This window comes from Chelonoidis abingdonii, chromosome 17 (assembly GCF_003597395.2).
Source record: "Chelonoidis abingdonii isolate Lonesome George chromosome 17, CheloAbing_2.0, whole genome shotgun sequence".
In the NCBI taxonomy this organism is placed as follows: domain Eukaryota; kingdom Metazoa; phylum Chordata; order Testudines; family Testudinidae; genus Chelonoidis; species Chelonoidis abingdonii.
In genome coordinates, this window is record NC_133785.1 from 8,175,163 (window position 1) to 8,198,380 (window position 23,218).

General features: G+C 59.1%; 2 protein-coding genes across 28 annotated transcripts in view; one reads left to right on the forward strand and one right to left on the reverse strand.

Annotated features, from left to right (window-relative positions):
- The window catches only part of NRXN2 (neurexin 2), a 365,564-nt gene that overhangs the window by 231,032 nt on the left and 111,314 nt on the right, over nucleotides 1–23,218 (forward strand). For 3 of the 27 annotated variants that reach the window (XM_032798137.2, XM_032798150.2, XM_032798144.2), the window contains exon 1: nucleotides 15,721–16,808. The exons of 23 other annotated variants lie outside the window; for them this stretch is intronic. In XM_032798137.2, coding sequence (XP_032654028.1) covers nucleotides 16,595–16,808 — 214 coding nt within the window. In that variant the 5' untranslated portion in view covers nucleotides 15,721–16,594. Of the gene's footprint in view, nucleotides 1–15,719; nucleotides 16,809–23,218 lie in introns of those variants that run through there. One more of the 27 variants, XM_032798158.2, reaches the window with a different exon arrangement.
- Nucleotides 1–23,218, reverse strand: part of SLC25A45 (solute carrier family 25 member 45) — a 386,904-nt gene that overhangs the window by 212,043 nt on the left and 151,643 nt on the right. The gene's annotated exons all lie outside the window — the stretch shown is intronic.

Sequence of the window (23,218 nt, forward strand, 5' to 3'; positions counted from 1 at the left end):
CACACTGGTGACTGGCATCTCTCAAAACTACCCCCAGGGCCAAGTGCTGGAATTCGCTTCGTGGATTGTGACTGCAGCATGAGTTCGGTTGCCTCTGGTGCTCACTTTGAGCTGGATTCCACTTTGGTTCTGCCCGCCCCCGGATGGACGCCCACCCCGTCTGTCATTCTATCCATCTCCTCATATTTATAGCTCACAAACAGCTCGTGCTGGCTGCTGGAGCTTGGTGTGTGGCAAACATGCAGCACGGGGGACACACAACATGTGACTCAACCCCCCCCAGAGGCTTCTGACCCATTGCCTTTACCAGAGCTGGGACTGGGAGCCAGGAGTCCTGCCTCCCACAAACCCACTAAACTCTCCTCCCCTCTGAGAGCTGCAAATGGAACTCAGGAGTCCTGGCTCCCAGCCCCCTGACCCGCACATCCCACCCCAGAAATAACTCAGGAGGCCCCACTCCCATCCTAGAGTTGGGGACAGAGGCTAGGAGTCCGGAAACGCACACCCACCCTATCCTCAGCATTTGTTGCTTTGATCCTGGCATTTGGCAGTAGCACCTTGCTGCTCTCGCCCTCCCTGTGCAAGCCTTCCTCAGGGAGGCTTCATTGTTACCAAGGACCATTTGGGGGCAGGATGGGAAGCATGGACCAGGGCATGTCGATGGGCTTGTATAGTATCAGGATTGCATGTGTGGAGGCAAGGCCAGTTGCATAGCGTGGATCCCGTGTGTGTGTGCCAGGGTTGTGGGGGTTGTACGGCAGGATTGTGTTTATGGAGGGGTTGTGTAGGAGGGAGGGGGTTGTGCATGTATTTGTTGGGGTTGTATAGTGTGAATGTGCGTTGGTATGGAGTTGCGTAGCATGTGTGCGTGTTGGGGTTATGTAGAGGGAGCGGGCTGTGTAGTGTATCAGGATTGTGTAGAGGGAGTGTGGTATGTCGGGGTCATGCAGAGGAAGCCGAGTGTGTTGGGGTTGTGTAGTCATGGAATCTCAGGGTTGGAAGGGACCTCAGGAGATCATCTAGTCCAACCCCCTGCTCAGAGCAGGACCAATCCCCAGATGGATTTTTGCCCCAGATCCCTAAATGACCCCTGCAAGGATTGAGTTCACATCGCTGAGTTTAGCGGGCCAATGCTCAAACTGTAGTGTTTCAGGGTTGTGTAGAGTAGGGTGACCAGGTGTCCCGATTTTATAGGGACAGTCCCGATATTTGGGGCTTTGTCCCCCATCCCCTGTCCTGATTTTTCACGCTTGCTGTCTGGTCATCCTAGAGTAGAGGGAGCGGGCTGCGTCAGGGTCGTGTGGAGGACTGGGGGTATTGGGGTTGGGTAGGAGAAGTGGGGCGCATCGCAGCCAGGTAGGGAGAGTGGGGTGTATGGAGGTCATGTAGAGGAATAGGGCACGTCGGGGCCAGGAAGGGGGAGTGGGACGCATTGGTCCTGGGTAGAGGTAACACAGCGTGTTGGGGCCAGGAAGGGGGAGTGGGCTGCGTTGGGGCTGGGTAGGGTTAACACGCGCATCGGGGCCGTGTAGAGGAGTGGGGTGCGTTGGGCCCAGGTAGACGTAACACAGCGTGTTGGGGCCGGGAAGAGGGAGTGGGCTGCGTTGGGGCTGGTTAGAGGTAACATGGCACGTCGGGCTGGGAAGGGGGAGTGGGCCATGTTAGGGCCAGGTAGAGGTAACATGGTGCGTCGGGGCCGGGTAGAGGAGTGTGGTGCGTTGGGGCTGGGTAGAGGTAACACGACGCATCGGGGCCGGGAAGGGGGAGTGTGGCGCGTCGGGGCCAGGTAGAGGAGTGTGGTGCATTGGGGCTGGGTAGAGGTAACAAGGCGCGTCAGGGCTGGGAAGGGGGAGTGGGGCGCGTCGGGGCCGGGTAGAGGAGTGTGGTGCATTGGGGCTGGGTAGAGGTAACAAGGCGCGTCGGGGCCGGGAAGGGGGAGTGGGGCGCGTCGGGGCCAGGTAGAGGGAGTGGGCTGCATTGGGGCTGGGTAGGGGTAACAAGGTGCGTCGGGGCCGGGAAGGGGGAGTCCCTCCTGCTCTCTGTCCCTTCTCCCTCCCCCCACCCTCCCCGGGCTGCACCCCTCTCAGCTCTCTCTGATTATCGGCCCGCAGTGTCAGCAGCGCGTGGGGGGAAGTTTGCAACCTTTGGGGGATATTAACTTCATTTCTCTTGCTGATGCGGGCTGGAGGGGGTGGGGGAGCACTGGGCAAGAGAGGAATGTGCGATATGAATGTGGGCGAGTTGTGGCGAGGGGCGCCATTGCCTACGTGGTTCCTCATGGCGGTTCGGTTCTTAATGGGTGTCATTTCTGTGTGATGTGTATGTCTCCATGTGTGCAGGGGGACGCTGCCAGGAGCAAAGGTTCGTGGGGTAATTAACTGGCGAACGAATTTGTGTGTGAGCGTTATTGGTGTCTGGGGATTAGACTGATGGAGAGGGGAGACATGCCGAGAGAGAGCTATTTTTGGAGCTGGGGATAGGACCCAGGAGTCTTGGTTCCAGCGTTTCCCCCTGCCTTAACTGGGGTTGGAGCCAGGACTCCTGGTTTATATTCCATCATGGGAGGGAAGTAGAAATCTGGGTTGAGAGCAAGGGGGTCTGGGACCCGGCTCCTGGGTTTAGCCCAGACTGAGGGGGGAACGTGAGGATCTAGCGGGGGGCAGAGCGATGGGGTCTGGCCCTGTGCAGCACTGGTAGGGAGTCGGGTCGGGTTATAGCAGGAGGGGATCGATGGTTAGTTGCGTTCTGGCTCTTCCACATTCGAATTGATGGCGCCGAATGCTGGTGGCTGGCATCACAGTGGACGGGCCCGCCTGTCTCCTGCGCTCCTGGGGTCAGAAGGCTATGGACGCTGCGGGCTGCTGGGCTCGTGGGGCACCTCTTGCGGGAGCGCTGGTTTCTCCTACCCCGCTTCTGCCCGTGTGCTATTTCCCCCCTGCCGGATTCAGCGCTTTGCTGGCAGGTGTAGTGAGGGGCGGAGTGGGGCGTGAGTACAGTACGCTGCTCCGGGAGCGGGGACGGAGAGGCGCCCAGTGAGTGAAGGCTTGGGGAAGGGCTGGATTGGCGCTACACCCCTCCAGCCCCTGCCGTGAGCACCCACGACCCCAGCTCACACTCCCAGCCCCACTGCCATGACCGCCTGCACCTCCCTCACACACATCAGCCCCTGCAACTCTCCATACCCCAAGCCCCCGCCCTGACTCCTGCACCACCAAACACCAGCCCCCCATCCCCTCACACACATCCGCTACCTCATCTTTACCCCTGCACTTCCCTCAACCTCTCCCGCCCTGACCCCTGCCACCCCTTCATCCTCCCCAGTCTGACTCCCTGCATCCCCCCCTCCACCACCCTCAGCCCTCTGCCTGAAACTGCAGCCCCCTCCCCACCCCTCTAAAAACAAACAGGAGTGCCCAGGTAGTGTCTCACACTCAACCTCCTGCCCCAACCCTGAGTCCCGCTCCCTCACCCTAGCTCCGGCCAGACCCACCACCAACGCTTTTTTACAATTTTGGATAAGTCATTAAGTGGCTTGTGACCTCTGTTGATTTCAATGTGATCTGTAGAAAAAGTTAGACTACTTAAGGAACAATCTCAAGGCGACCTACTTTTTTTCTTACTGCTATTACTTATAGGAAGAGGATGAAGAAAAAAGAAATGAAACGGAGGCAGCGGGGAGATCAGAGAAAATGTTTTTTTTCTGGCTGGGTCTCCAAGGAGGAGCCCCAGAAATGAGCTGAGCCAGAGCTGGGGGGCCCCACTAACTCTAAATCCACCACTGCTGTCACGTTCAGCTGGGGCGGGGTTACTGTCAGGGCCAGTGTAACACTAGGTGACTTAGGCGACACCTAGGGTGCCAGTTTGGGCTGTTTGCCAAAAAGCGGTGCCCCAATTTTTTTCTACAACACAGTGGAGCCATCTTAGCATGGGCTTAGTTCTTAAAGTAACCGCGTAAGAGGAAAATTGCGATATAGTGAAAATTACATAAAGTACAGTCTTCACAACAGTATATACTGGAACCAGGCGGTCCTCAACCTACGATACACATAGCAGGTGGCAGCAAGCAATTTTTTATGGCAGGCGCAGTCCTGGGTCACCACTGAGGCTGCTTCCAGGACTGGAGGTTCTGTTCACTACGCCACAGTGGACTGGGCGGGCTGCGTGGGCCGCGCTCTGCCGTGGGAGGTCCTAGCCCAACCCTGCCCATGTCACTAGGTCCCAACAGTCTGCCTCACCTCCTGCCGGCCTGGGTGGAACTGCCTGGGGTTCTTTCCGTTCACCCAGAGTTCGTCCGCCGCCTGTGGGTTCCATTCACACCAGAGTTCCGTCACGGCACTGGGGTTCCGTTCACCGGGTTCCGTCTGCCAGCTGGGGTTCCGTTCACCGGGTTCTGTCCCGCTGGGCCGGGGTTCTTTTCTGTTCACCAGGGTTCCAATCCAGCGGCCTGGGGTTTTGTTTCACCAGGTGTTCTGTCACTGGCCTTGGGGTTCTTTCTGTTCACCCAGGGGTTCCGTCTGCCGGCCTGGCGTTCCGATTCACCCCAGGTTCTGTCCGCGCCTGGGGTTCTTTTACCGAGGTTCCGTTCGACCAGCCTGCGGTCCATTCACCAGGCGTTCCGTCCGGCAGCCTGGGGTTCCATTCACCGGGGTTCCGTTGCTGCCAGTGGGGCCTGTTCACCGGGGTTCCGTTCCACAGCCTGGGTTCTGTTCACCAGGGTTCTGGTCTGCCGGCCTGGGGTTCCGTTTACCCAGCCGGCACGGAGGCTGGCGGGCCATGCGGTGGACCACAGTGGCAGTAGGCTGAGATCCAAGCGCTGACCCCGCTTGAGCCCACGCTGGTCTGGGGTTTGGTGCTGATCCTTTGCCAGCAGGGTCCGGCGTGGGTGATGCGGAGCTGAGCAGGTCATCGGTGGGAACCCAGCTTGGCAGCTGAGTGAATGGAACCCCAGGCAGAGCAGGTCCAGCGTTGCGCTTGGGACCCACAGCCTGCCATAAAAAAATCAGCTCGCGATGCCACTTTGGGCTGCATGGTGTGTTGAGGAGTGCTGTCTAGTTATACCAGTGCTTCTGTGTATTACATAGTTATGATATTTCGCTATCGCAATTTTTCCTCTTAGTGCTGACCTTAGAACCTAACCCCTGTGCAAGGATGTGATTCCATGGATTCATTTTAAGAATGTTTTAATTAAGGCACTGTTCCAGGTGTGTGTGATGGTGCAGGTGGAAGTTTCGCCTAGGGTGCAAAATCAATTCCTCCCACCGGCCCTGGATACTGTGTCAGCCTAATCCCCACAGTCTCCAACCTACCTGGGCAGTACAGCAGGACTGGCCCTGCCCAACTAGCTCCTTCCACTCCCTAGCCCACCCACACTTCCCCCTGCCCCCTTAAGGCTAGCCCTCTTTACTTTTAAAATGTTGCTTGCCCTTCCCCGCTCCCCCTCGGCTTTTTGACAGCCCTGTTGCCAGGTATCCGTTCACTGGAAACTCCAGTAGAAATGGGACTGAGTGTCCGGGCAGTAACCGACTGGGAAAATAAGTGTCTGGTTTTATAGGCAGTAACACACTTTAGCCTCCTCTCCTCCCAATCCCAACACCTACCCCAAGGAAGAGCTTGTCTGCTGCTTGCAGGGGAGGGCGCAGCTAAGTGCCGAGACAGACAAAGAGAATGTGGCTAGAACCGGGTAGTACTCGCTCTATATGGGCAGGAGGTCCTGTTTATTCCCCTCCAGCCCCTGCTGCGCTTGCAGTTTACCCTGACCCCTCCTTTGCGCCAGAGCCACCCTAGTCCTCCCACTGTGCTTTTACCCCGGCCCCCTTTTACAATCTTCTCAGGGTGTGAGGGGCGGGGGCACAATACGTTTAGCGCCTGGGCCCCAAAAGTTAATCCAGCCCTGCCATTATTACTCTGTGTGACTTGCAAGTCATTCTCTTGTGTGTCCTATACCCAGAGAAGGACTTGGAGCGGAGTACATTTTCAAGTGTGTGCTAAAATGTGGTTGCAGAGGGCAAGATTGTTGGAATCGGTAGTGTCCCAGTAGAGCAAATGGGCCATTTGGGTTATTTGGTCCAGGAGTTTTCCTAAGAGTAAGCCCTGCTCCTCACATGGGCACTGGCGTATTTTTGTCGCTGAGCTGGGGCGGACCGTCTGTGCCCTGGGACCGTCTGCATTGGGGCTTGCTAGTGATTAGACAAGGCCTAGGTCAGTCACAGCCGGGAGTATTGAACTAATCATCCAGGAACTTGGAGGCGAATGGTATGTGGGGGAAGCACGGAGAGTGGAGGTTGAACCTTAGGATCTGGGGCTGTTAGCCCGCATCCCTCCCTGAAGCCCCCGCGGCGGGCTGGGTGAGTCTTCTTCCGTGCTTCTAGAGTGGGGTTGTAGCTCCGGTCTCCCTTGCGAGCCCGTGATGTTGTGTGGCTGATAACCCTTCCCTTCCAGTGAAGCCGAGACCACGTTCAACCAAAGGGGACCTGCCCACAAGTAGGGCTGGGATTCCCTGGGAGTTGCCTCTTACCACCCCAGGCACAGCACAAGGCACACAGAGTTAGGGCAGGATAGGGGGGAGGAGGGACTCCCAGCCCCAGCCCAGCCAGCCATCCCTATAGCCTCTGTAGCTCTATTACTAAGGAGATCCTCGCTCTGCCTTCCCCTCTCTGGGATCTGAGCCCTAGACACTCGCTGCTGCCCACTCAGCATGGGGCACGAGTGGTGGCTTGGAGCCCGAGAGGCCGATGTCTTCGAGCTAATGTGATCTCAGGGCTAGACCTGGGCAGGTAAAGTAGCCAGTGTAGCGGGGAGATAAACACTCATGCTTCCAGCACTTGCCAGATCTTCCCCGCTGGGGTCAGGAGCGGAGGCTGCGCTCGGGGCAGGGGCGGGGTCTTCTTGCTGCTGCGTTCCTGGATGGCCTCTTGAAGCGGTTGCACTTGGATCACTGTTGGTGGATGTGGGCTTTCCTGGTTTTTATCTGGGGTGTTCAGGGTCCTGTCCCCTCAGCTTGTGCAGTGCCTCTCTATCATGGCTGTGTCAGGTGTTAGCTTTGCGTCTCCCCTGCGTTTACTGTCCCCCCTTCCCCCTCTCCCGGGGGAAACTGCAATTTCTGTTATCAGCAGCTTAGCTTTGGATTCTCAGGTGTTGTACTGAATAAGTGGCCCAGACGGATAGTAGGTTACGATGAGGCAGGGCTAGGGGAGCATGGCTTGGGCACCAGAGTGGGAGTCAGGCGATTCTGGGTGTGTGTCTCCCAGCTGGGGTGAGGGAGTGGGTCTATTGAATTCGAGCGGGGTGTGTGGGCATGGTTGCGAGATCTCGGTTGGGGCTTTTGTATGTGTGCCAGGCTCTGGCACGATAGGGAGAGGGACACGTTCCTGCCCAAGAGCTCACAGGGCTGGAGACTAAACCATTGGGTGAGAGGGGAATGAGGTACCAAGGGGAAATTGATTCACCAGACCATTACAGCACCTCAGTGGCAGAGAAGGAGTTACGATTCCAGGAGTCTGAATTCACGTCCCCCATCTACCACTAGAACTCTCTCCCCCTCCCTCCAGAGCAGGAACAGAAGGTTCAGATCTTGTCCGCTTTCCTCCTAGCGCCTGCAGCGCCATTGTCCTGCCTGCTCACACTGTGACTGGGCATCTCTCAAAATACCCCCAGGGCCAGTGCTTGGAATTCGCTTCGTGGATTGTGACTGCGCTGAGTTCGGTTGCCTGGTGCTCACTTTGAGCTGGCATGTCTGCCCGTATCTCATGAAGTTCTGCCGCCCCGGTTCAGACGCCCACCCCGTCTGGTCATCTATCCATCTCGCTCATATTAGTCAACAAACAGCTCGTGCTGGCTGCTGGAGCTTGTGTTGTGTGGGCAACATGTGCGCACGGGGACCACAACATGTGATCTCACCCCAGAGGCTTCTGAACCCATTGCCTTCCAGAGTGGACTGGAGCAGGAGTTCCTGGCGCTCCCAAAACCCATAAACTTCTTCCCGCTTGAGAGCTGCAAATGGAATCTCAGGGTCCTGGCTCCACGCCCCCTGACCCGCACATTCCACCCAGAAATAAATAGAGGCCCCCTCCCATCCTTAGAGTTGGGGACAGATGCTAGTGAGTCCGGAACGCAGACCACCCTATCCTAGGACTTCTGTTTGCTTTTGATTCTGGCATGTGGCGTACACCTTGCTGCTCTGCCTCCCTGTGCAGCCTTTCTCAGGGAGGTTCTTGTTACCAAGGCCATTTGGGGCAGGATGGAAGTGGAACCAGGGCATGTCTCGACTGGGGCTTGTTATCGTATCAGGATTGCATGTGTGGAGGAAGGCCAGTTCGCATTAGCGGGATCCGGTGTGTGTGTGCCAGGTTGTGGGTGGGGATCGGTTGGTTCGGCGGATTGTTTATGGAGGGTTGTGTGGAGGGAGGGTTGTGCTGTATTTGTTGGGGTCTGGTATAGTGTGAATTGTTGCGGTTGGTATGGGTTGCGCTTAGATTGTGTGCGTGTTGGGGTTTGGTGGGGAGCGGGCTGTGTAGTGTATCAGGATTGTTAGAGGGTAGTGTGGTATGTCGGGTGTCATTGCAGAGGAGCTGACGTGTGTTGGGTTGTGTAAGTCTGGATTCAGGGTTGGAGGGACTCGCGAGATCATCTAGTCCAACCCTGCTCAGCAGGACCAATCCCCAGATGGATTTTTGCCCAGATCCCTAAATGACCCCTGCAAGGGATGGTTCAATCGCTGGTTTTAGCGGCCAGTGCTCAACTGTATTTGTTTTCCCAGGGGGGGTTGTGTAGAGTGAGGGTGACAGGTGTCCCGATGTTATGGGACCATCCAGTATTTTGGGGCTTATGTCCCCATCCACCTGTCACTATTTTTCAGTTGCTTCGTCTGGTTCATCCTAGAGTAGAGGAGCGGGTGCGTCAGGGTCGTGTGGAGGACTGAGGGCGTATTGGGGTGGGTAGGGAGTGGGGCGCATCGCCCCCGCCAGGTAGGGAGAGATGGGGTGTATGGAGGTCTGTGAGGAATAGGGCACGTCTGGGGCCAGGAAGGGGAGTGGGACGCATTTGGTCCTGGGTAGTAGAGGTAACAGCGGTTGGGGCCGGGAAGGGGGAGTCGGGCTGCGTTGGGCTGGGTGGGTTAACGCGCATCGGGGCGTTTGTAGAGGTGCGTGGGCCGTAGCTTACAGTGTGGGGCCGGAGAATGGCGTTGGCTAAGGTAATGCACTCGCTGGAGAGCCTGTCAGGCATAGAGCTATGGTTCGTGGGGCCGGGTAGAGAGAGTGGGTCGCGTGGCTGGGTAGGGTAACAGCACGCTTCGGGCGGGGAAGGTGGGGTGGGCCGTCTGGGCCAGGTAAGGATTGGGTGCATTGGCTGGTTGGTACAAGGCGTCAGCTGGGAGATGGCGGGGCCCGGGTAAGGAGTGTGGGCATTGGGGCTGTAGAGGTAACAGACGCTTCGGGGCCCGGGAGGGGAGTGTGGCGCGTCGGCGGCCAGGTAGAGGGAGTGTTGGGCTGTTGGGGCTGGGTAGGGTAACAAGGGCGTCGAGGGCGGGAGGGGGAGTGGGGCGCGTCGGGCCGGGTAGAGGGAGTGGTGGTGCATTGGGACTGGTAGAGGTACAAGCGTGTCGGGGCGGAAGGGGAGTTGGGGCGCGTCGGGTGCGGTAGAGGAGGGGGCTGTGCATTGGGCTGTGGTAGTGGTAAGCAATGGGGTCAGGGCGGGAAGGGGGAGTGGGGCGCGGGCGGTGAGGAGTGTGGCTGCATTGGGCCTTGGGTAGAGGTAACACGGGCATCTGGGCGGGAAGGGAGTGGGGCGTGTTGGCGGCTGGTTAGAGGGGAGTGGGGCTGCGTTGGGGCTGGGTATAGAGGTACTAGGCGGTAGGGGCCGGGCAGGGGAGATGGGGCGCATCCGGGGGCCTAGGAGGGAGTGGGTGCTCGATTGGGGCTGGTTGGAGAGAACACGGCGCGATCGGGCCGGGAGGGGAGTGGGGCGCGTGGCCAGGTAGGGGAGTGGGCTGCGTTTGGGGCTGGGGTGTAGAGGTAACACGGCGCGTCGGGGCCGGGAAGGGGGAGTGGGGCGCATCGGGGCCAGGTAGAGGGAGTGGGTTGCGTTGGGGCTGGGTAGAGGTAACACGGCGCGTCGGGGCCGGGAAGGGGGAGTGGGGCGCGTCGGGGCCAGGTAGAGGGAGTGGGCTACGTTGGGGCTGGGTAGAGGTAACACGGCGCGTCGGGGCCGGGAAGGGGGAGTGGGGCGCGTCAGGGCCAGGTAGAGGGAGTGGGCTGCGTTGGGGCTGGGTAGAGGTAACACGGCGCGTCGGGGCCAGGAAGGGGGAGTGGGGCACGTCGGGGCCGGGAAGGGGGAGTGGGCGCGTCGGGGCTGGGTAGAGGAGTGGGGCACGTTGGGGCTGGGTAGAGGTAACACAGCGCGTCGGGGCCAGGAAGGGGAAGTGGGATGCATCGGGGTCATGTAGTGGGAATGGGGCATGTCGGGGTCATGTAGAGGGAATAGGGTGCATTGGGGCTATGGAGGGGGAGCAGGGCACGTCAGGTTCATGTAGAGCTGGGGTTCTCAAACTGAGGGTCACAAGGTTATTACATGGGGGGTCGCAAGCTGTCAGCCTCCACCCCAAACCCTGCTGTGCATCCAGCATTTATAATGGTGTTAAATATATAAAAAAGTGATTTAAATTTATAAGGAAGGTCACACTCAGAGGCTTGCTATGTGAAAGGGGTCACCAGGACAAAAGTTTGAGAACTGATGTAGAGAACGGGGTGTGTTGGGGTCATGTAGTGGGAACGGGGCACATCAGGGCCATGGAGGGGGGGTGGGGTGCATCAGGTTCACGTAGAGAATGGGGTGTGTCAGGGTCATGTAGTGGGAACGGGGCACATCAGGGCCATGGAGGGGGGGCGGGGCGCATCAGGTTCATGTAGAGAACGGGGTGTGTCGGGGTCATGTAGTGGGAACAGGGCACATCAGGGCCATGGAGGGGGGGTGGGGCGCATCAGGTTCATGTAGAGAACGGGTTGTGTCAGAGTCATGTAGTGGGAACGGGGCGCAGCAGGGCCATGGAGGCGGGGTGGGGCGCATCAGGTTCACGTAGAGAACGGAGAGTGTCAGGGTCATGTGGTGGGAACGGGGTGCAGCAGGGCCATGGAGGCGGGGTGGGGTGCAGCAGGTTCATGTAGAGAACGGAGAGTGTCAGGGTCGTGTAGCATTTCAGGATTGTGTAGAGTGGGGTCCTGGTGTGGGGCAGCAGGGGACCCCTGGGGGCTAATTCAAGTACTTTACGGGGAGAGGAGCCCTGAATGCTGAGTTGCTGGGCCCAGCGCTAGCTGCAAGGGGAGAGCGTCTCCTGCTGTGGCCCCGCCCTGCTTCCTGGAGTGCCATGGGTCAGGGTCCTCTTCATGGCCCTGTCCAACTCCAGCACTGGCTCGCCAAGGCCCTGCTCAGCCCGCGGGAGCAGTGACCAAAAGGGCGGCCGTGCACTCGGGGTCTAGGGAGATGGCTGCATCGGGTAGAAATGGCCAGATGGGAAATATTCCTCATTGGTTTAGCTGTGCTGCCCATGGGCAGCAGGGCTGACCACCCCCTCCTGGCCCTGGTGTGTGTGTGGGGGGGGGCTAATGCTGGGGCCATGAGCTTTGTCCTCCTGGCCTCGGGCAGACATGGAGTGAGTTTGAGAAGCCTCAGCCAGCTGGTTCTTGTCACAGAACTGCAGCACGGTCTGTCTTGGTGCTCTGGGCGAGGGGCTAGCCGGGGGCTGCGGGTCGGGATTGAGGGGCACTGATGGACCTTAGGCAGGGCGTGGAGTCCTGGACTGGGCTAGCTGGGGACTGGGAGTTGGGATTGAGGGGCACTAGTGGAGCTTGGGCAGGGCATGGAGTCCTGGGCTGGGGGCTGCGGGTTGGGACTGAGGGGCGTGGAGTCCGGGGCTGGGCTAGCCAGGGGCTGCGGGTCGGGTTTGAGGGGCGTGGAGTCCGGGCCTGGGCTACCAGGGGCTGTGGGTCGGGATTTAGGGGCGTGGAGTCCGGGGCTGGGGGCTGCGGGTTGGGACTGAGGGGTGTGGAATCTGGGGCTGGGCTAGCTAGGGGCTGCGGGTCGGGATTGAGGGGCGTGGAGTCCGGGGCTGGGCTAGCCAGGGGCTGCGGGTCGGGATTGAGGGGCGTGGAGTCCGGGGCTGGGCTAGCCAGGGGCTGCGGGTTGGGATTGAGGGGCGTGGAGTCCGGGGCTGGGCTAGCCAGGGGCTGTGGGTTGGGATTGAGGGGCGTGGAGTCCAGGGCTGGGCTAGTGGGGCTGTGGGTCGGGTTTGAGGGGCGTGGAGTCCGGGGCTGGGCTAGCCAGGGGCTGCAGGTCGGGATTGAGGGGCGTGGAGTCCGGGGCTGGGCTAGCCAGGGGCTGCGGGTCGGGATTGAGGGGCACCAGCAGAACAGAGGGACCCTTGGGCACCCCTGTTACACCTATCTTGCCATTGCTTCTTGTCCAGTACCTTCATGTACAGTGGTCCCCAAACTTTTGAGATTCACACCCCTCTGTCCCAATATCCATGCCCCCCTCCTCCCGGAGCTGGGACTGGGAGCAAGGCTGCAGCTCTGGGGGGGCAGGACACAGAAACTGGGGCTGAGGCTGGGGCCAGAGCTGGGGGTGGGGCTGGGGGCGGGGCTGGAGTAGAGCTAGGTCTTGCTCCCTTACTGCCCCCCAGAGGGCTGGCCTGAGACCCACCATGGCTCCCCAAATGTTTCTCCATGCAGTTTGGGGAACTCTGGCCTAGTACAGTTACATCCACCTGCCCCTCCCTCTGCTTCTTTGCCCCCTGCCCATCTGCTGCCTTTGCTGATACGTCCCCACCCCCTTACCCCACCCTCCCATCTCCCCTGAGCACTGGTGCCCCTCCCCCCTCCTGGCCCGGCTGGGGGTGTGTGTGACATCATGGCAGGATGAGCTCATCGCTGGTGATTTACCACCACTGGGCTGGTGAGCTCAGCTGCCTTCATTAGGGAGAGGTGGTGAGCTGCTGGTAGGCCAGCCATTCCCCAGCCCCGCCAGCCTGGCCCCTGCACATACTCTGACATGGCACCACAGGGAGTAAAGGACGGAGTCCCAGCTGGGGGCACTGCCATAGGGAAGTTCACAGGATTGGAGTCCCAGGTGGGAACTGAAAGGACCTTCCTTCCTGGGCTTTTCCAGCAGGGGGCGCTGTAGGGAGCGGGGGAGGAGTGCTGGCTGGGGGGTAAGCTTGCAGGAAGGGCTGGCAAATAGAATACAGCTCCTCCCTTCAGCTGGAGGGTGGTGGGGCTGGGGAACAAGGGTGTGTTGGATGGGAGGGAGAGGGGGGATAATCCAACCACTATAGGTCTTGGCTATTCTGCAGGAAGCTTGTTCCCCCCTCCCCAGCCCTTAGAAGAGGCTTGAACCCGCATTTCCTGATCCTTCTCTCACCCCTAACCATGAGACCCAGCCCTTCCCGCACTACTGAGGCCCGCAGTGTGCCACATATTTTCACCCCTCCGCTGCTGCCGAGTGCCCAGTATGCCAGTCCTCCTTCCATATGCACATCCCCCTTCCCAAAGTGAGGACTCTCCAGCTTTGGAGGGGTTGCACTTGCAGTGAAGGGGCTGTGTGTGTAGCAGGGGGCTGCGTGTACTAAGAGATATATTGGCAGTGGGGGCGCTGCGTGAGGTGATCAGGGCGGTGCAGGGCTGTGTGTACTAAGGGGAGTACATTGTTGGTGGGGGTGCATTGGTGGGGGGCTGTTTGTACTAAGGGGGGTACAGTGGCAGGGGTGCATTGGTGGTAGGGGGAGCACTGATGGGGGGTGAGTGTACTAAGGGGGGTACACTGACAGTGGGGTTGCATTGGTGGGGGGCTGTGTGTACTAAGGGGGGTACAATGGTGGGGAAACATTGGCAGTGGGGGGTGCACTGGTGGGGGGCTGTGTGTACTAAGGGGGGGTACATCGGTGGGGGTACATTGGCAGTGGGGGATGCACTGGTGGGGGGCTGTGTGTAGTAATGGGGATGCACTGGCGTTGGAGTGCACTGGTGGGGGGCTGTGTGTACTAAGGGGGTACATTGGCAGTGGGGGTGCATTGGTGGGGGGCTGTGTGTAGTAAGGGGGGTACATGGGCAGGGGGGTACATTGACGGGGAACTGTGTGTGAGTGGGGTTCACTCTCCTCCCTGCTCCCCCAACCCCGCTCTGGACACACAGCAGCATCCGGCTCTGATCACCATGGATCCAGTGCTAAATAAATCCTGGGCTCAACAGCCTGGCTCCACACGTAGCCCATCCAGCCCCAATCCCTGAGCTCGGTGAGTCTGATCCTTGTCCCCCAGCCCCTGCATGGGGCCCCTGTGTCAGGCTTTGTCAGCCCACCCCTGCTGTCCGAGGCCTCTGCCTGCTGGGTGTTTGCACAGCGTCCCCCACAAACACGGCAGGAGGCCAGTGACCTTTGGCAAAGATCGATGAGCAAAGCCAGGGCTGCACTGGAATCCCAGCCCTGTGCTGCCTCATCTTTCCCACAGGGGGCGCTGTGGGGAGCGGGGCTTGCTTGGGGGGAGCTTCCATCTACTCCAGCCCAGGCCCCTCCCACAGGGGTGGAGTGGGTGTGCTTGTTGGGGGGAGCTCCCAGCTACTCCAGTCCCAGCAGGGGGCACTGTGGGACACAGCACAGGAGCCCTGTGGCTGTGGGGGGAGCTCCCAGCTGCTCCCATCCTGGCCTCCTCCAGTAAGCAAATTCCCTGGGCAGGGGGGTTGGCTGGAGAGGCCTGTGCTCAGCCCTCCCCCCACCCACCCCGTGGTGGGCTCTTCTGATCACACAGCCTCCTGGATTTTTATCTCAGTCAGATTTTTCATTAGCCTTGGGCTACGGGGAGAAAAACAGCCTCCCCAGCTCCCACCCCCAGTGTACAGTATTTAATGATCTGTCAGTGATTCCCCCCCCCCCCAACACAATCTCCAGCTGGGGAAAAAGGCAAACTGCTCTGGAGAAAACATTATGCTTGTGTTTGCACGCCTGTGTGTGCATGTGCACACCTGTGTGTGTGTGTGTGCCTGTGTGTGTGTGTTTGCGCATGCCTGTGCGTGTGGTGTGCACCTTTGTGTCTCTGTATGCATGGGGTGTATGGGGGGGGTGCAGAATCTCAGAGCTGGGGAGCAAGGTGATTGGGGGGGAAGAAGCTGTGTGTGGGGATATGATCACTTTGAATGAGGGAAGAATTTGGAGGGGAGAGTGGGTAAATAATCAGGTGTTGGGGATATGTTGCGCCTGGACTCAGTCTGTAGATAGCAACCCAATCTTGCCCAAAAGGCGAAGGGGTGGGGGTCCAGAATGGGGAGCAATGAAGATACAGGGGGTCAGTCCCGTTGTCTGAGAGTGAAGATACAGGGGATCAGTTCTGGTCTCAGGGAGGGGATGGACTCCAGCCTGCTGCTGCTAGGGGTGGGGGGAAGAATTGAAGATGGAGGAGAGCTGGGGAGTGAGGGAGCGAGAAAGAGATCAGGGAGGAGAGCGCTGCATCTGTAAAGAGATCTCGCAAGCTCTCCCTCCCTTTGACAGCAAGGAGGGCTGTGGGGGGAGCCTCAGTAATTCAGCAGCCTTGGGGGGGGTGCCAGGTGCAATGAATTAAGTAGCTTGGAAACGCTGTCATTAGATTTCGGAGGGATTCGGTGCTCTGGTCCTCCCCCCATCCCCTCCCTCCCTCTGCCGACCCCCCTTCTTGGCTCCCTCCTTCCAGCCGTCCCTCTCCTCTGCAGCACACTCCAGCGAGCGCTGTGCCATTCCACTCGGCTCCCCCTCTCGTTCGCTCTCCGCACACTGCCTTCGCCTTCATCCTTTTCTTTCCTCTCCTTCGCCAGCCTCCCTCCATCGGCAGTTCTTACCCCCATCTCTCCTTCGCCGGCCTCCTCCATCGGCAATCCTTCGCCCCAGCCATTGCTCGCCTGCCACCTCCTCGGCTCCATGTCCCTGCCCTGAATTCAGAGGCTTTTTTCCTCTTCACAGCCTTCCCTTGCCTTTTCTCATTCGCTTATTTTCTTCTCTTCCTTCTCCTGTCTGTCTCCATCCCTCCATCCTGCCCACCTTGAAGGATGATGCTCGACTCTAATTGAAACCCATCCTTTCCTCATTTATTTCAATTTTTTTTTTTGCACTTGTCCTTTGGCTTTTTTCTCTCGTTCCTCCTTTCTCTGGATGTTGGGGACCCTTTGATGCTTCCCCATCCCCCTCGCCCCACTCCCGTCCTCCCCTCCCAGGGGAAGCTGGATGTACAGTGCTGCCGCCGAATACTGAAGGATGGGGACTTCTCTGTGAATCAAGGAGTGTGGAAGTGGAGGCGGGGGAGGAGAGGAGAGGAGTCCTGAGCCGTCGGCCATCTATCTGTGGATCTGACCCCGGAGTTTATTTTTTTGGCACTTTGGATTTTTTTTTGAGTGGGGGGTTAACAATTTTTCATCCCCCCTTCTCCCCCCACTTTTCGGTATTTTTTGCCAGGTGGATTTTTGGTGATTTGAGGGGTGTTTTTCTGCCATCGCCGAGCAAACCCGCGGTATGGACGGCATCGTGCCTGGGATCTGACACTGTGACTCCCCTGGGGGCCGCCCGCCCCTCTCCGGCGCCCTGCGCCATGAGGAGGAGGAGCAGAGGTGGGGGCGCAGGGCAGGGGGTGCCATGGGCTGTGCTCGTGGCCACAGCGCTGGCGGCTCTGGCTGGGCCAGCTGGGGCGGCACGAGTGTCCTCCAGCCTCAGCACCACACACCACGTGCACCATTTCCACAACAAGCACGGCACGGTGCCCATCGCCATCAACCGCACACCCTTCCTCACCCGTGGCGGCCATGGTAAGTGGGAACCCTCCCCAGATATCCCCTCTTTCCTCCCAATATCTCCTTCTCTCTCCATGGTATCTCCTAGTATCCCCAACTCCTTCCCCAACATCTCCTACTGTCCCCCATATCCATCAGGTATCCCCACCTCCCTCTCCCCTCATCCCTCCCTGGGTATCCCCTACTCCCCCAATATCCACCAGGTATCCCCTCCTCCCTTCCCTCCTACTCCCCCAATATCCGCCAGGTATCCCTGCATCCCCCCCCTTCCTCCCCTGGTATCCCCTACTCCCCCAATATCCAGATATCCCCACCTCCCTCCCCTCCTGTTCCCCTGATATCCCCTACTCCCCCAATATTCAACAGGTATCCCCTCCTCCTTCTCCTCTGCCTTCCTCAGTAGCCCCTCGTCCCCAGTATCCCTTCCTCCCTCCCCTGGTATCCCCTACTCCTCCCCATATCCACCAGGTACTTCTCATCCCTCTCTTCCTTCTCCCCAATATCACCTCCTCCCTTCCTTAGTCCTTCCTTGATATTCTTTATTCTTCCCCTCATATGCACCTGATGTGCCCTTCTCCCTCCCCTACTCTTCTCCAGGTATCCCCCCGGTATTCTATTCTGTCCCCCATATCCTTCAGGTATCCCCTTCTCCCTCCCTTGTTCCTTCCTCAGTATCCCTCCCTCCCTCCCTGATATCCCCTCTTCTCCCCATAGCCACCAGGTTCTCCTCTTCCCTCTCTGGTATTCCCTTCTCTCCCAAATCCACCAGGTATCCCTCCTCCCTCCCCTACTCTTCCCTTGGTATCTCTTCTTCTCTTATCTACTCTTCCCTTGGTATCCTCTATCTTCTCCCCATATCCACCTTGTGTACCCTTCTCCCTACCCTATTTCTTCCCCAGTATCTCCTCCTCCCCTGATATCCCCAACTCCCTTCCCCCAGCTGTACCAGGTATCCTTTCCTCTCTCCGCCACTCTTCCTCTAGTACGTCCTCTTCCCTCCTCTGTATTCCCTCCTCTCTCCTTCCCAGTAGCCCCATCTCCCTATTTTCCTTCTCCTCCTCTCTCCCCAGTATCCATATTTCCCCCAATATTCCCTCTTCTCTCCTCCTGGTATCCCCAACTGCCTCCTAGTATCCTCTTTCTCCCTGGTATCCCCTCCTTCTCAGCTTTCTCATGGTGCCCATTGCTGTCGGTCACATCCCCTTCCTCACTCATCGTGGCCACAGTAAGGAGGGACCCTTCTCTTCTCCTAGTATCTCCTCCACACTCCCCTCTGATATCCCTCCTTCCCCGGTGTTCCCCAGTATAGCCTTCTCCCTCCTCCTCATACCATCCTTCCTCCCTTGATATCCTCCAGTATCCCTTCCTTCCCAGTACCCACACAGAGCCCATCGCCATCAGCCACAGGCCCTTCCTACCCATGGTGGCCGCAGTAAGTTGGGACTCTTCCTTTCTTCCAGTATCTCCTCCTTCCTCCCCACTGATGTCCTCTCCTTCCCCCTGGTATCCCCCTATGTGCTCTTCTGCCTCCTCCACATACCATCTGACCCCCTGCACAGTGCCCATTGCCATCAACTGCACAGCTTTCCTCACCCATGGCAGGCATGACAGAGACTCTTCCTTCCTCTAGTATTCCCTCCTTCTCCCCCCTATAACCTTCCCTGATATTCCCTCCAGTATTCCCTCCTTCTCCACACCCCCCACCATAACCTTCCCTGGTATTCCCTCCAGTATCCCCTCCTTCTCCACACACACCCCCATAACCTTCCCTGGTATCCTCTCTGGTATTCCCTCCTTCTCCACACACCCCCATAACCTTCCCTGGTATCCTCTCTGGTATTCCCTCCTTCTCCACACCCCCCACCATAACCTTCCCTGGTATTCCCTCCAGTATCCCCTCCTTCTCCACACACACCCCCATAACCTTCCCTGGTATTCCCTCCAGTATCCCCTCCTTCTCCACATCCCCCCCCCCCAACATTCCCTGGTATTCCCTCCAGTATCCCCTCCTTCTTTCCCCCCCATAATCTTCCCTGGTATCCTCTCTGGTATCCCCTCCTTCTCCCCCCCCATAACCATCCCTGGTATCCCCACCTTCTTTCCCCCGCCATAACCTTCCTAGTATCCCCTCCTCCCCCCCCCCATGTTCCCTGGTATCCCCTTCTTTCTATCTCCTGCACATTGCCCATAATCCTCAGACACATGCCCTTCTTCACCCATGGCAGCCATGGTAGGTGAGGACCCCTTCACCCTGGCATCCCCTCTGCTATCTGCTTCCTCCCCCATTATCGGTATCCCTTCCTCCCCCACACAGCATCCTTCACCATCCACCACACACCTTTCCTCACCTGCAGTGGGCATGGTAATTGAGCATCCCCCTTCCTCCCTGGTATCCCACCTTTTCTTCCCTCAGTATCCCATCCTTCCCCCCCACACACACAGTGCCTCTTGCCATTAACCACACAGCCTTCCTTACCTGCAGCGCGCATAGTAGGTGAGGCCCCTTACCTACTGGTATCCCTCTCTCCTGCCCCATGTGGTGTGCAACCCTGCTCCTCATGGTCTCTCTCCCTCAGTATTCCCTACCTCCCCTCTTCCCTCCTCGTGTCCCCTCTTTCCCTCTTCCCAGTATCCCCTTCCTCTCCTCCCCTCCCTCCATTCATGGTACCTCCCTCCCCTCACAGTGCATCCCCCAGTACCCCATGCTCTCTCCCCTTTCAGTATCTCCTCCTCCCGTCTCCCCAGTGGCTCCCTCTCCCCATGTAGCTGTCCAGTCCTTCCTGTCATTGATGAATCCTGCTCCCCTTCCCCAGGGTTCCTTCCCTCTCCTGATCTTGCCCTTCCACACCACCCCCCATGCCCCTCCTTCCTCCCATCCTTGTCCCCAACCTCCCACTGCTTCAGCCAGGGCAGGGGAGGGCCCCAGCCAAGCATTGTTGGAGTGTCATGAAGAGAACTTCTTGTGCCTGATCAACTTTTCAACTCATCCCCACCTTGCTGGCATTGCTAGCTGAGTCCTAGCAAACTTGTATCACAGGTTGAGTGCGGGTCATGGGATCAATGCATCCCCTCTGGTCTGTATAGCTGAGTCCCGGCAAACTTGTCTCAGATCTTGAGGATGGGGAGCTGTACTGCGAGTTCCTTGGCACTTTTGCTGAGCCCTGACAAATGTGTGTTATGGGTGAGGGGGTGGGAATGGTGGGGAGGGGCCTGTTGTCAATGCATGGTCTGTTCCATACCTGACCCCTGGCAAACTTGTGTTGTGGGTATGGGGAGGAAAGCAGGGAGGGTCCTGCCATCAGTGTATCATCTTTACTGGGTGCCCAAGCTGAGAAAGGCACACTCATCTCAGATCTCAAACCTGAGGAGGGGGCACGGCTGGCTGCTGCACTGACCCTGATCAAACTCTGCTCCTGTGTCTAGGGGTTGCTGTGCCCCACATGGTGCTGGTTGCCTGCCTGAGCCCTCATGCACTCGGAACATGGATTGGGGTTGGGGGAGCCCCCTGCTCATCCTGGCCAGTACCCCTTCCCCACATTAGCATCTGTTTCAGCCCCACTCACCACCAGCTGAGCCCTGGCAAACTCCTTTCATTCCCCTCTGTCCCCCAATTGTCCCCTCCCCCCAGCACAATTCCCCCCATTCGCAGGGCAGTGCCCCCAAACCTTCATACTCTCTGAGCAAGTGAGCTGAAGCATGAGTTTGCGGGGGTTGTGCCAGCTGTGCCCAGCCCCACTCTGGCGGTGGGGTGAGAGGGGAGTGTGTGGGTAGAGGGGGTGCATGCTGCGGTCAGCTGTGGGGATGGGGTTAGTGTGAGGGGAAGAGTGGGGAGGGGGAGTGTGCAGGGAGCACTGGGGAGGGAGAGTGTGGGGGAGTGCTGAAGTCAGGTGTGGGGATGGGGGTGAGCATGAGAGGAGCACTAGGGAAAGATGAGTGTGGGAGAATGCTGGGGTCAGGTGTGGGGATGGGGGTGAGTGTGGGGGACGTGGGGGAGGTGTGTTTGGGTGGGGCCACTGGGATGGGGGTTGAGCATGAGGGGAGCACTGGGGAGGGGGAGTGTAGAGGAGTGCTGGGATCAGATGTGGGAAAGGGGTGAGCATGAGGGGAGCACTGGGGAGAGGGGAGTGTGGTGGAGCACTGGGATCAGGTGTGGGGATGAGGGTGAGTGTGAGGGGAGCACTGGGGTCAAGTGGAACGGGAGTGAGTATGAGGGGAGCACTGGGGAGGGAGAAGTGTGGGGGAGTGCTGGGGTCAGGTGTGGGGCTAGGGGGTGAGTGTGAAGGGAGCACTGGGGAGGAAGGAGTGTGGGGAAGCACTGGGGTCAGATGTGGGGATGGGATGAGGGCGGAACTGGGGAGGGAGAGTGTGGAAGAGCACTGGGATCAGGTGTGGGGATGGGGGTGAATGTAAGGGAAGCATTGGGGATGGGGAAGCGTGGCAGAGTGCTGGGGTCAGGTGTGGGGATGGAGGTGAGTATGAGGGGAGCACTGGGGAGGGGGAGTGTGGGGGAGTGCTGGGGTCAGTTGTGGGGAAGGGGTGAGTATGCAGGGAGCACTGGGGATGGGGGAGTGCTGGGATCAGGTGTGGGGATGGGGTGAGTGTGCAGGGAGCACTGGGGAGGGGAGAGTGGGGGGGAGTGCTGGGATCAGGTGTTGGTGTTGGGATGGGGTAAGTGTGCAGGGAGCACTGTGGAGGGGAGAGTGGTGGGGAGTGCTGAGATCAGGTGTGGGAATGGGGGGTGAGTGTGAGAAGCACTGGGGAGAGGGGAGTCGGGGAGTACTGGGATCAGGTGTGGGGATGGGGTGAGTGTGCAGGGAGCACTGGGGAGGGGGGAGTGCTGGGATCAGGTGTGGGGATGGGGTGAGTGTGCAGGGAGCACAGGGGAGGAGGGAATGGGGGGGAATACTGGGGTCAGGTGTGGGGATGGGGGGGTGAGTGTGAGGGGAGCACTGGGGAGAGGGAGTGTGGGGGAATGCTGGGATCAGATGTGGGGATGGGAGTGAGTGTGAGGGGAGCACTGGGGAGGGGGAGTGTGGGGGGAACACTGGGGAGGAAGAGTATGAGGGAGTGCTGGGATCAGGTGTGGGGATGGGGGGTGAGTGTGAGGGGAGCACTGGGGAGGGGGAGTGTGGGGGGAACACTGAGGAGCAAGAATGTAGGGGAGTGCTGGGGTCAGGTGTGGGAAAGGGGTGAGCGTGAGGGGAGCACTGGGGAGAGGGGAGTGTGGTGGAGCACTGGGATCAGGTGTGGGAATGGGGGTGAGTATGAGGGGAACTCTGAGGAGTGGGGAGTGTGCGAGAGTGCTGGGTTCAGGTGTGGGGATGGGGGTGAGTGTGAAGGGAGCAATGAGATAAGGTGTGGGTATGGGGGCAGTGAGGGGAGCACTGGGGAGGGAGGAACATGGGGGAGTGCTAGGGTCAGGTGTGGGGATGGGGGTGAGTGTGAGGGGAGCACTGGGGAGGAAGGAGTGTGGGGAAGCACTGGGGTCAGATGTGGGGATGGGGTGAGGGGAAGTGGGGAGGGGGAGTGTGGGGGAGCACTGGGGATGGGGTGAGTGTGCGGGGAGCACTGGGGAGGGGAGTGTGGGGGAGAGTGCTGGGATCAGGTGTGGGGGTGGGAGTGAGTGTGAGGGGAGCACTGAGGAGGGGGAGTGTGAGGGGAGCGCTGGGGTCAGGTGTGGGGGTGAGTGTGCGGGAAGCACTGGGGAGAGGGGAGAGTGAGGGAATGCTGGGGTCAGGTGTGGGGATGGGGGAGACTGAGGGGAGCACTGGGGAGGGGAAGTGTGGGGGAGCACGGGGGGAGGGAAATGAGTCTAGGGGGTGGGATCACTAGCTGCCTTATACAAACACATTCCCCCTGATCCTGCAGCACCCTGTCAGCTACTTAGCCCCTGCCCCACGTGTGTGGGGATGGGACGGTCCCAGGTGACGGAGTGAGACATTGGTGCTTGGAGGGCAGAATTGTCTGCTCAGGGTGAATTAGCACCCCCCACATCACTCTTTGCTGCTTTGGGGATCAGAGAGGGCACCAAAGAGCTAACTCACACCTGCCGGCGGGGGGTAGGTATCATTAACTCCATTGTATAGAGGAGGAAACTGAGGCATAGAAGGGGAAGGGACTTGCCCTATTAGATCCAGGGATAGAACCCAGTCCCCCCTCCTTTGACCCGCTAGATCCCACCCCCCTCCCAGAGCTAGGAAGAGAACCCAGGAGTCCTGGGTCCCATCCCCCCCACTAGAACACTGGACCCCCCATCCTTGATGCCCTGGATCCCTAGAAGCTGGCGTGTGCTCCCAGCTGGTGAGGGGTAGGTACTGGTGAGGGGGGCTGTACCATTAGGAGAAGGGGTAGGTTCCCCCCTGCCAGCCTCTGGGAATGGATTGTGTGGTCTGTTCAGCACTTGGCTTCACAGTTACATCCGGTTG